The 13317-nt window shown below is 40.3% G+C and overlaps 1 protein-coding gene across 1 annotated transcript in view; it reads right to left on the bottom strand.

Moving 5' to 3' along the window:
- The window catches only part of PCSK5 (proprotein convertase subtilisin/kexin type 5), a 420656-nt gene that overhangs the window by 331189 nt on the left and 76150 nt on the right, over positions 1-13317 (bottom strand). Inside the window, 1 exon segment of the mRNA XM_036021750.1 lies at positions 4911-5024. Within this exon segment, the coding sequence (XP_035877643.1) occupies positions 4911-5024 (114 nt within the window).

The following is a 13317-nucleotide window of genomic DNA, read 5'->3' as shown; positions in this document are numbered from 1 at the left end:
ATGCAAACTTCCAGATCTCTGCTGGGGGAATGCGAGAAGAGTGGGCAATAATCCTCCCACATGATTCGGATGCCTGCTACTTTGAGAAGCCGGGATGGACAGGTTGGAAGTCTAGCCTCTGGAGTCAGAGTGACTGGGGTCGAATACTAGGATCTGCCCCCTGCTAAGTGCTGTGACTTGGACCAGGTTACTTAACTCATCTATGCTTTAATTTCCTCATCTGTAAAATGAAGGTAATAGTAGCTCCTAACTCATCGAACACTGGCAATAAGACAACAATACCTGTAAAAGTCTGGCAAAACGCTTGTCACATACTAAGTGCTCAGTAGATGTGAGCGTTATTTTTCTCCACTATGGAGATTATAACAGATTTGCTTCTATCCCAGTTAACTCAATCTATTTATTTGATTAGCATTTATCATATATTTACCACCTGCCAGACTTGGGCACTCGATTACACAGGATTCCTGGCTGCACATCAGAATCACCCAGGGAATTCTGAAGAAACCCCGCTGCCTGACCCCTCCTCCATAGCACAGCAAAAAATCTCTGATAGTGCCACCCAAGCTTGGCTATGTTGTAAAAGCTACTCAGAATGTTTTAATGGGAGAAGCAACCTGCAAGCAAACATCACAGCCTAGGAGCAGGTGCTCACTGTATGCACCTGATGTCAAAAAATTTTAGGAGGGGTTGTTTGCCTATCAAATTTCCATAGGCACTTACACAGTCCTCTCCCGCTTTACAGATCTCCTTAGGAAGCACAAGTCATGTTTCCTAAATCGTCAGTGCTGGCTACCATGCCACCAACGAGGAGATGCGGAAGATGGCTGATGCTATAGGAAGTGAGCTCTGTTCCTGGGCCCTCCCTCCAAGCCTGAACGAGCCATACAGGACAGAGGAGTAATTATACAGCCATCATCTCTATAACCAACTCTTGTAAGAGAGCACATTTCCCTAAATATATTGCCCAAGCCTAAAGGCTAGACATACTGGTTTCACATACCAGTCTCCAAGGGGAGGACAGACAGGGGCAAAGCTTTTAAATTAATTAAAAGAGACACTCAGGCACACTTCATGCCATTCTTTAATCTCCATTCTCCTGTGATGAATACAGAATGACAGGACCAGGACCAGGCTAACGAGCTGCAGGCAGGACCCTATGGAGACTCGTCAAGCAGCCCTCAAACATTCTGCAGAAGGGCCCAGGGCTCACGAATAGAGAGGAGGAGGAAACTGGCCCCTGGCCTCTGCTGTGGCACCAGGGTGCTCTGAAGAATGCCCACTGGGCCTGCATCCCACCCTGCTTGGACCAGTAGCAGTTTAAAGAACACATAAAAAGGAAATAGCATGTATTGTAATTTAGAAGTCAGAGAATAATAAGAATAACAAAAACTGTGATGATTTATCGAGGGTTTTCTAGTGTCAGGCACTGTGCTAAAGGCTTCTCACATAGTATTTTATTTAATTGTGGTAACCAGCTTCCTAACAACCCTTGGCTTCTAGTATATGCACCCTGTGCAGTTCCTCTTGTTCACTGAATCAGAGCTAGTACATGTGGCCCATAGAATATTCCAGAAGTAACTGTCGGTGACTTCTAATTAGATGACAAAAGGCATCATCACTTCCAACATGACCTCTTGAATCACTGGCTCTGGGGGAAGCTGGAGACATGTCACGCGGATGCTTTAGCAACGCTGTGATGACACCCACAGGGAGAGGACCCAACCATGTGACCAGGCCACCTCAGAAGTGACCCACCAGCTCCATTCAAGCCTCTACGTCTTCCAGCTGAAGGCCCAAACTTCCCAGAACAGAGAGGCCATCAGTCCTGGGCCCTGTCTGAATGGCTGCCCCACGGAGCCCATGAGATAATTGTTCTAAAAACTAGGTTCTGTGATTTGTTATGCAGCATCGCACAGGCATACCTAAGAGCTAAACACTCTTTCTAGTTGACAAGAGCTGAAGTGATTCAGCCACGGGCACAGCCAGTGAAGCGGCGGGGACCTGAATCCACATCTGCAGATTTGAAGTTCTGGCTCCCACTCTGTCATACTCCTCCTGACACATGCACATGAAGTGTGTAACCGATCTCCCAGCCCTTTTGTCAAGGGGAAAGTAATCATTTAATAGGACTCTTCCAAGTGCTTCAGTTGTCCCCAGCACCCTTTGTTCATCCCACATGGCAGCCGCCATCCTGCTTGTATTTCAGCCATTTCTCTACAGACAGATTAGAAGTTCCTGGAAAGCCAGAGGGCCTTGTAAACAGCAGAAGGGTGTCAGGTTACCCCTGTCGACTTGGCAGCTCTGCTCTACCGTTTGCAGGCCAGGTGATCTTGGGCCAGTGACCTAAATGCCACGAGCCTCCGCTTCCCCACTCTTACAACAGGGCCAATATGAACCCACACTTTTGTTTGCACTACGTTAGACAAATACTCCAAGTATTTAGCACATTGACTAGCATACAGTAAGTGCTCAATAAGTGTCATCTATATGAATTACTATCAGAATGTGTTGGAAAACATTCCACATTTTAAGTGGCCCAACACAAGTCCTTCCCTCAAGCTATTCTGCTATGGAAAGAGAGGTTCCCAAGACATAGCAGTGGTTCCTGAGAGCCAAGAGATTTCACTGTACAAGCACTGAATCCTTTGGAGACACCCCGGCCTGCGAGAGCCCAGCCTGCCCTGCTGGAGTGAGGAGAGCATTGGGGAATCTGCCCTTTGCTTCCACCATCCAGTGGGATCAGCACAGACAGCAATTTGGCTCTTTCTTACAAGAAGCAAAGTAAGGCAAAGAGGGTCTGCCTCCCCCTGGCCTTATAAACCAGAGAAGAGATGGATTTTGCTTCCACCCCATTTCTTAATCCTATTACATTCTTATCATTTTGTCAGACAAAGCTCCTTAGCTCCTGCCAATACTCCCCCTAACGCCTTCCCCTGTGGTTCAATCTTTCTTGGTTTCAGAGCTAACAGGCTGTCAAGTGTCTTACTGTCCCCTCAGGTGATCGCTACTTAAATGCTGTTTAGAGTCCCACCTCCCTTTGAAGTTAGCTTTATGGCTCCTATTTTTTTTCCTTGCGCATGAAAAAGTTTTCTGTGTAAAATTCTGATTAGGGCTCAAAATGTTTCCACAACCTTCTACTTCTGGGTAAGACGAAGGGATGGGAAATTAGAGGAAATGCCAGCCACATGCACCCATCTCCAAATAAAAAACATATTCCCAGTACTGCAAGGTCCTGAGTTACATTCTTGGGTGGGCATGGGGGGTATAAGTGACTTCTTCACTGTAACAGGAGATTTTTTAAAAGTACGGATAACTAGGAAACAAAGGGCCAAGTGGAGTATGCCATGAGCAGTAGGGACAGAGGGCCGAGGGCCCGGGAGCAGAGGGAGGAAAAGACAGGCAGATGAGGACACGGGGAGCTGGAGCAGGAAGCCTGGGTGCTGGGTGGGGGCTCTGAAGGATGGGGGGGGCTGCTGACCTGAAGAGGTGAGGAAGGGCAGGAAGAACAGTCAGGACACAAGAAGGAAAGGCCCGGAGGCAGGAAAGCAGCAGGCAGCTATGCAAAATGCTATGGATTTACAAAGAAGCAGGAACAAGGATTGCAAAAAATAAAGTTGATTAGGGGAAAGTGCACAGCCAAAAATTAGCAATAACAATCTTTAAAAGCCAGAATACCAAAGGTCTTTTTGCAGATTATAGAGCAAATTGGTGACATATGGATTTCATGATTAAGAATTAGTAACACATTCTAGTCAATTCCTTGGGGATCGTGAACGTAAAACTCTGAGACTAGAGAAATGTATCTTCAAAGGAGGCAAGGTCAAGTGAACTGTTAGCTTACTCTCCTCAATATGTTAAGTAAGTTTCCCTCACTGAAAGTTTTGCTTGAGCAACTGAACCCGCTATAGGTCAAATGCCTTCCAACATTTTTTTTTTAATAATTTTTTCAGGTGGCATTTTTTTTTAATTTCTTTTTTTTTCTTAAGATTTTATTTATTTATTTTTAGAGAGGGATGGGAGGGAGATGAGAGAGAGAGAGAGAGAGAGAGAGAGAGAGAAACATCAATGTGCGGTTGCTGGGGGTTATGGCCTGCAACCGAGGCATGTACCCTGGCTGGGAATCGAACCTGGGACACTTTGGTTCCCAGCCCACGCTCAATCCACTGAGCTACGCCAGCCAGGGCTAACATTTTTTTTTTGTAGTCTAGTTTTAAAAACTATTACCTAAAGTGAGAAGGCACATATGAGATGACCTAAGTCAGGAATCTGTTATTTATCAGCAGTCATTTCAATGATTCCCAAGAGCCAGTTTCCACTAACCAGAATGGTTTCAAGGTGGAATAAATGTGTATCAGAAGTAAACATGGCCCTGGCTGGTATGACTCAGTGGACTGAATGCTGGCCTGTAAACCAAAGGGTGTTGGTTCGATTCCCAGGCAGGGCACATGTCCGGGTTGCAGGCCAGGTCCTTAGTAGGGGTTGTGTGAGAAGCAGCCACACATTGATGTATCTATCTATCTCTCCCTCTCTTTCTCCTTCCCTTTCCCTCACTCTAAAAATAAAAAATATAAATTTTTTAAAAAAGAAGTAAACATAATTATTGATAGGTCTAAGGGTGTCTGCACCTTGGTACATTTTTCTATCCTCTATCCCAACTCAGAAAGCTACTATACAGAGTTGGCACTCAAACAGAAGCTCTGCAAATCAGAACACACTTCACATTCTCCTTATAACCAGAGAGCTAAGTTCAAAAAAGATCCAGAAAACATCAGAAGCCATCAACCAATCTCAAACAGCAACTCCCTGAAACGGGAAGAAACCCCTGGGCACTGTTTCTCTGTGTTTCAGCAGATGTTCCCTGCACAATACGATGTCGGACTGCCCGGGTGCAGGCCAGGTGAGCTTACCATATACCACATGCTTGGCCACTTGGGGTCATTGAAGTAAGTAGACTGGGTGCGACTGAAGTCATAATCCCTCTTGGTCCGTTTTTTCACCACTTGCTGTTGAATCCACTCCACCTGCCAAGGACAAGGACATCTGGTGAGTGTCGGAGCTCCATAGGGACTATAGCAACATAAGGGACAGTCTGAAGCATTTCCCATCTTGAGTCAGTGCTGTTTAAGTCACAGGCTTCATTCTGACAACTGGAATCTCTGAGGCTCTCTAAAAATCTAGTCCTATTTTACTGTATGCTGGTAGGCTTTCTTTTGTATTTTGACAGATCATTCATACCTCTCAATAATATGCTAACCTTTTAGCCCTTTCAGAAAGCACACACCATTCACAATTTATTGCAAACTGATAGTGTGACTTTAAGGTAATTTTTTCATTCTTACTTTACACTAAAGGTCAGCAAACTTTTTCTATAAAGCCCCAATAGTAAATATTTTAGGCTTTGCAGGTCATATGATCTCCATTGCAACTACTTATTCTGACATTGTAGCACCACAGGCAATGCATAAATGAATGGGAGTGACTGTGTTCCCAATAAAATGTTATACACAAAAACAGGTGGTGGGCTAGATTAAGCCCAGAGGCCAGAGTTTACGGTCCCTGCCTCACACTGGGGACCATCAAAGATTTGACACATCAAAAATTTTAAGTGCTCTGAGATTAAACATCAAATTTAAAAGTCATCCTGAGATCAAATGCTCTAGGATCACAAATTTTCAAAAAATGGTTTTCTATGACATAGTGTGGTGGGAAAAGTACCAATTTAGGGAATCAGACAACTAAAGCCCTAGACCTGTCTCTGGCAAAAAACTGGAAAAATCACTCAATTTCCTGAGCCATAGGCTCTTGGCTGGCTCTAAAATTCAATTCAAACATGCCATATTTGAGAACATCTTAATATTTAGCTGCAACTTTTACTTGAACAAAGAACCTTGAACTTTGAGTTTAACACAGGATTGTAACCTAAATGGTAAAGGTATGAATGGGGGTGTTTTTAAAAATAGCTAATCATTATGTCAACATAAAATAAATAGGTTTCATTCTGAATTGAGCATCTCAAATGTAGTATCAGTCCTGGTGGCATTCTATAATTTGTTCCTAAAGTTTCTTTTGATTTCTTCTAGTCATAGCTAATTTAGTCACAATATTCTAAAATGTTCTGCTCCACCATTCATCCCCACCTCTTCACAAAGGAATGACAAATTGGGAGGGAGGGTAGGGGTGCTTTGTAGTGTCCTACTGTGAATCCATGCCTACCCATTCAGTGAAGATTTCAAAACCTCTCTTGCGTAATTGATTGAAAATTACTGGAGGAGAAGGGATGCTACGATACTGATTAACAAACTCAAAGTGCGTAACTGTAAATAAGACAGCAAAGGCTAAAAGCCAAACTAATACATTCCTATGATTCTCATATTGAGAAATGTATTCAACAGGAATATTGGCAAGCAAGATGAGTTTAAACAGTGCATTCCTAACATCACTGACAAGGGAAACTGAATCACATGGCCTCCTAAATAAATAGAAATCTATTTATGATTAGGATCACAGCTAAGCATCATATATGTGGCTGCTTTGATAGGTAATTTAAGCAAAATTAGTACAGAAAAAAGCCAATACATGAAAAATAATATTCTGGAAAACAGAAATTGTTCTGATCCTGTCTTGATTAATCTAGACCCAGTAACCTCCGGCCCCAAGTCATTCTGCATGCACGCGCGCGCACACACACACACACACACACACACACTGGATGAAAGGTATTGTGTGTTTTTCTTCAAACTACTGGACAACAGTTGTCCCAAAAGCTAACAGAAATATTTTTTTCTTTAATTGTAGAAACTACTTTCTAGGAAGTCCACAGAAACTAATGTGGCATTTAAAATGAGTATACACTTACTTTTAATGAAGAGAGTAATTTTTAAGTGACTGTGTTTCTCTCTAAGACTATGGGAAGGAACTACATTTCCTTCTCAATCAGAGTGGAGCAGCAAGCATGGGCATGCTTACACGTTTCTATTTCCAGGACACATTGTACTCTCGTGATTGCAATCTTTAGATGGTGTGAGTTTCATTCATTCATTTATTCATTCAAAAAAAGGAATAAATAGCAATTCTGCACCAGGCACTGTGCTGGCAATATAAAGATGAGTAAGAATAGTCCTTGCCTTTGAAGGACTTAACATTTACCAAGGAACATTTAGCACGTGTTCCACAACTCTCTGCTTCATAGAAATGAAATTATCATCACAACTGACATCTGGTGCAGGCCCTATTACTGTATTCATTAGCCCACCTATGAAAATTTGGACTATGCAAATTACATCTGCCAACCTTAGATCACAGTACCCCAACAAGACTGAACCGTTTCATATTTGAATGCTCAGTAAGGAAGGCTGCAGATCCGTTTAGACAGAACTCTTTTCAAACTAATTCTAGATTGGCAGTGGCCTTTCCTAACGGAGCCTCCGTCAAGTCCAGAACTGCCAGCACATGTGTGTCCGTACACCAGAAAGTGTCAAATCTCCCCCAATGTAGACTCAAAAAAGAGGCTGCTGGAGATCAGGGCAAGTCAATACTGAAGTCAGGGTGGATGAGTTTCTATAATGATGCTTCGAAATACACCATACTCCAGACATACCACGCACACAGACAAATGGTCTAAGTATGTGAGAAAACCAAGAGGCAGCCATCTCCTAGATGAATTATACAGACTAAAATAGAACAAAATATCTTACCAAACAGCATCCCTTCTGTAATTTTACCAAGCAGAAATGCTTATTTACAGGGCTTGGTGGCTAGAAGATGGTACAGCAACTTGGCATCAAGCTTTGACTATAAGTCACTCTGTCTGATCACAGGCCTGCAGTACTCAAGAAAAGTACAGTGGGGGTATTTTTAGAGTCGGATACCATGTATTTTGCCTCAGTGCTTTATGAGTATGTATATATAGCCCTACAATTTTTGGAAGCGGGAAAAGCACCTCTTGGAGCGGAAGGTTTCTATGACTGGAAAGACCATATTTATATTTTTAAACTACTACCCATATGTCTGTCCTTGAGCGCCTTAAGAAAAAGCTCAGAAGTAATGCAATCTACAGATTTCATTTCTTGCCAAGAAGCCCGATGCAAAGAAAAGGCACTTAGAAATTCACTTTTATAAAACTATGGTCAATGCAGGAGAATAAAAAAACTGTGTGCTTTCCCTCACTGACTTAACTTCTAAAAATGCGATTTCCTATATATTACAAAACCGTAGGTAACCTAGAGTATGAAAACCACACGAGCTTTGAAATCTTCAGTCCCTTCTTCATTAATTCCCACAGACGTGTGCTACTTGGTCTTAAGGCCATCCCTGCCTTCACTCAGAGCTCTCCCTCCCCTACACCGTCCGAGTGAGCAGCAGGCATTCGCCTCTTCAGAATCATTGCTGAAGATGTTCCCTTTCATCAGATTACACTTGTCAAGAAAAACACATGAACTGGTAATTATGGGAAGGCTACCCCCACAATCTTAGCTGAACTTATACATCATTATTTTGGAATTTACCAGCTTTCTGATACCCTGTACATGGGAAAGGCAATTTGTCATCAGTAGGGAAAATGTAGTCATATGAATATACAAGTTATTATGTAAATATCATGAGAAAGACAAATACTGCATGGTATCACATGTGGAAACTAAAATAAAGTCAAACTCATGGAAACAGAGAATGGAAAGCCAAGGGGTAGGGGACAAGGGAGAGCTGGTGAGGGTACAAACTTTCAGCTATGAGCAAGTTCTGAGGGTCTGACGTATAACACAGTGACTATTGTTGGTAATGCTGTCTTATATCATTGAAATTTGCTGAGAGGAAAACAAATATGTTCTCATATACACACACACACAAAATAAAGATGTGAGGTGATGAATATGCTAATTAAGTAGCTGGGGGGAATTTTTTCACAATGTGTGTATATGTATGTATGTATGTATATATGTATCAAATTACTATGATGTACACTTAAGATATCTTACTACTTTATATGTTGATTACGCCTCAGCAAAGATGAAATTTAAAAAACATTATGGTACCACTTTAAAAATGTGTCCCACAGTGAGGAGGAATCAGCCTTTTAGATATTAAATTATATCACAGCTAACGATTAGAATATATTCTGGTAGCAAATATCTACAGATATATCAACGACATGGAATGGAAAGTCAAAAAACTGACCCAAAGATATGCAAGAACTTAACATACGATAAGGGTGCCATCCTAAGTCAGTGGGGAAAAACAAAGTACTTCATAAATGATGGTTGAACAAGAACCAACTGAAGAGGAAAAAAATAAAACTGAAACCATCCTCACATCTTACATCAAAATCAATTCCAAACAAATCATATTTAAATGTAAAAGTAAACAAAACCATGAAAGTATCATGAGAAATATGGGAGATTTTAAAAAAATAATCTAAGAGTGAAAAATACTTGTCTAAGTATAACTCCCTCCCCAAAAAATGATTAAGAAAAACCAATAAATACAAAATCAACCACATAAAAAATAAATTTGGCATGGCAAGAAAACTTTAAAAGCAATGTAAAAAGACAAACCAGGAAAATGTTTACAGTTTTTACCTTGAACAAAAGGTTATTTTTCTAATGTATAAAGAGTTCCTAAAATCAATAATAAAAATTCAATTGGAACATAGTCTGAAAAGGTAAACCAAGTTTCTTAAACATAGAAAAAGATGTCTGACCTCATGCATATAAAGACAAAATCAAACCAATACTATACTGATAACACTTTTCACCTTTCAAATATGAATAATCTAAATATTGATAACATAGTTACTAGAGAAGGGGTTAGAAAACTATCATTCTACAGTAAAGGTGATTGGAATGTAAATCTCTACAACACTATGAAGAATAACTGGACTATATCTACAGAAGTCTAAAAGAAGTAATTCTACCCAAAGAAATGTATCCTACATATTTATTTACACAGGTAAATATGCAATGTTATTTACTGAAGCACAGCTGGCAAGAACTAAAAGTTGTAAGCAACCTGAACATATATTGATGGGGACTGCATAAAGAACAGCCTATCAGTACAATGCAGCACACTGCAACCATAAAAGAGAATGGAATGGACTTTATGCACTGGCAGAGAATAGTCTGCATGATGTAGTCAGTTTAAAAAAAAAAGAAAGAAGGTACAAACAGTCTATACAGAATACTACAATTTTTGTATCTCTCCCTGAAGTGATTATACACAATAAACCCTAAAACACTGGTGCTTTCTGGGGGAATAACTAGGTGACTGGGATATAGAATAGGAGGGAAATCTTTTACTGCATACCCTTTAATATGTTGTTACTTTTGAAGTATGTGAATATGTCACCTATATAATTTAAAATTTCTTTTAATTTAATATATGTCATTGGTTAAATCCCATCATGTAATCCAATGATTTCACATGTGACAACATGCCTGTTATTACAACACATTTTTTAAAAAACAATAATCAGAAAAATATGAAATCAAAATGTGTCATAGATGGTTTTACATTATGTTCTAACATCACAGTTATTGAGAAAAGATGGATAAACAAAAAGTGGTTGGAATTTGGGGAACTTGGTTTATAACCTTGCAGGTGCCACCAGACACCTGTGTGACCTTGTAAAATCTTTGTAGCCCTCTTCTATCGGTAAAATGAGAGAAAACAGACTAAACATGCTGGATCGTCTCTCTCTTCTAGCTTTCAAATTTTATCTATGTAGTCTCTCCTCCGAGTTGACCAGGAATAGAAAGTTTGTGTGAAATGCAATAGAGAAGTGAGGTAGGTGCTCCAGGTGATAAATGATCTTAACTCATTCTGTGAAGAAGTAAGATTAATATTTGGGAAGGAGGGTAGTAAATTATATTACTCCTTTTGTGATTTGAATGAAGGTGTTGCCAGGAAATAAAATATAAGATTCCATGTTTCATATTTTTTTATTAGCTTTTACAAAACGGGGAAAAAGAGCATGAAGAGATTCCTCCCTCTATTTTCTTTTCTGAGAACAAAATAGAGTGGCCCTGATTGAAAAAATAAAAATGAAAACAGCCCTGGCTGGTGTGGCAAACTAAAAGTCCACTGGTTTGATTCCTGGTCAGGGCACATGCCTGGTTTGCAGGCTCTGAGCTCTTCCCCCATCAGGGAGCTTGCAGAAGGCGGAAGGCAACCAGTTGGTGTTTCCCTCCCTTTTTCCCTCCTTTCATCTCTCCCTAAAATAAAATAATTTTTTTAAAAAAGAAGTACGAAATCACTTTTTTTAAAAAAAGAAGAATGGCCATGTACTTTTTGCTACAGGAGAGAAAAAGAATGATGAAGACAATTTAGTGCCAACAAGCTTCCCCCCAGCCCTAAATCCAAAGCCACTATAGCCTAAAAGTTTTCCAAAATTCTAGTCAAGAAATCAAAGTGAATTGGTGCAAGAATCAGAGAATCTCCTAAAAGTATGCATTTAGATGAGTATAGTCTTGAGAAACCCTGCTCCATCCAGAAACTGGTAATTAGTGAGTTAGTAGATAGTGGCAATGTGACTTGAGTCACCCTATTTGATGAGTCACTCTTTTTAAAGGAAAAAAAACCCCTGTAATTATTTGAATGCTGCCTGTTTTAGTTAGCTACCTGTAAAAAATGTGCACTATTTTTTATTTGATGGAAATTTTTCCATCAGAGTGTCTATCAAGCAAATTTTTCCTTGATTTGCTTGATAGACACTCTGAATCCTATTTAATGACTGCAAACATCAGAGACTCAGATCAGAAAGGCATCTAGTCGGGAAAATGAGAAATCATAATCTTTGAAAGGTCATTAAGAAGAAAGTTTTAAAATAAACACTACGTGTACATTCAGAACAGTAAAAGAGAAGACAATACATGCCAAAGTGGAGAATTTTAACTGCCACGAAATTTTATAATTAGTTGGCTTTCTTCAAGAGAACCAAAATTTTAGAAATGTGTCATCAGTTTAATCTTGTTCTATTTTCTTCAGTGAAAAAAACTCCCAGTATTATTGTTCTAATTGTATTACTTACTTTCAGAGAATTAAAGTCATATTTCTCCCCTTAAACTACTCCACAATGTTCTGTGTGCTTCTAAAACTTCAACTTCCTAGTTTGTTGCCTGTTTTCCCCCCACTTCTAATAATATGACACATAAATGGGAAAAATAAATGGTTATATCCAATTAAAGCAGTAAAATGTATCCCCCACCCTCAGGGCTCTTTCCTTCATTTATCTGTTCACTCCCCGCAAAATTACGTTGAATACCTACTATGTGGCAGGCTGTTCCGGAAGCTACCGAACAACCAATTTCCCACCTTCAGGCAGTTTGCATTCTAGTGGGAGCTAGATAGTAAGCATGTAAGTATATAAAAGTTTATATAGTAGACTTTCAGAGTGTTAAATGGTGTAAAAGTAAGTAATGGAAGGAGGTCAAGAGTGATTATAGAGGAGTAGACTATTTCAGATAGAGCGATCAAGAAAGTCCTCTTCAAAAGATGTGATATTTTAATAGAATCCTGAAACATAAGGGAACAGACACCTAAACATCTTAAAAGAAATAGTTTATAGGCAATGAGGGTAGCTAATACAATAGCCCGAGAATGAGCACATCTTTATTTTTGTCTGTAGCTCATCCATGGGCCACCAGATGCCTATGGCATTCCCTCAAGGACTAGGGTGGGCGTATGAGGAGGGTATTTCGCCCTCCAGTGGATGGAGGAGAAGAGACACACACAAATCAGGGAAGCAGAGTCCCAGACATCGGGTCAACTAATTCTGGGCCCCTGGCTACCAGGAATATCTGGATGGGGACACAGGCTCACGGTGGGCATGTTTCCATCTCCACATGATAGGGACAAACTCAACTGAGAGAAGGCTGAACAAAGCCCTTTAATGCACCGGGACCCTCTCTTGACAGACGTAGGGATGGCACTCTTAGGATGCCAGTCACTAGAAACTAGTACCATAAGGGGCTTTGATGAAGATTGTGTCCTTTCAATTATATAGTGAAAAACACAGCTTTAATGTCATCTAAACAGCAGAGAAGTTATAAGATGACTGTAGGACAGAAAGTTCCCCAAAAAGGAAGCATTCAGCATAAGAATAGAGTAGGGGCATGAAACACTCTTTAGTACAGCAGCAGGTATAGAACACCGTACCAGGAGTGAGAAAAGACACTCAAACCTGTGGCTGCAGACATCTGGATTACCACCTCTGCAACTCCATGGACAATGGACATCCTATCTGTTGCTATACTCCTCTTGCAAAGCAATTTTAATGCTGCTTTATACCGAAAAAGCAAGGTTTGTTTGAACTTGAACAACACA

This window comes from Phyllostomus discolor, chromosome 3 (genome assembly GCF_004126475.2).
Source record: "Phyllostomus discolor isolate MPI-MPIP mPhyDis1 chromosome 3, mPhyDis1.pri.v3, whole genome shotgun sequence".
NCBI lineage: Eukaryota > Metazoa > Chordata > Mammalia > Chiroptera > Phyllostomidae > Phyllostomus > Phyllostomus discolor.
Note: the sequence above shows the minus strand (reverse complement) of the source record. Positions and strands in the feature narration are given on the sequence as shown.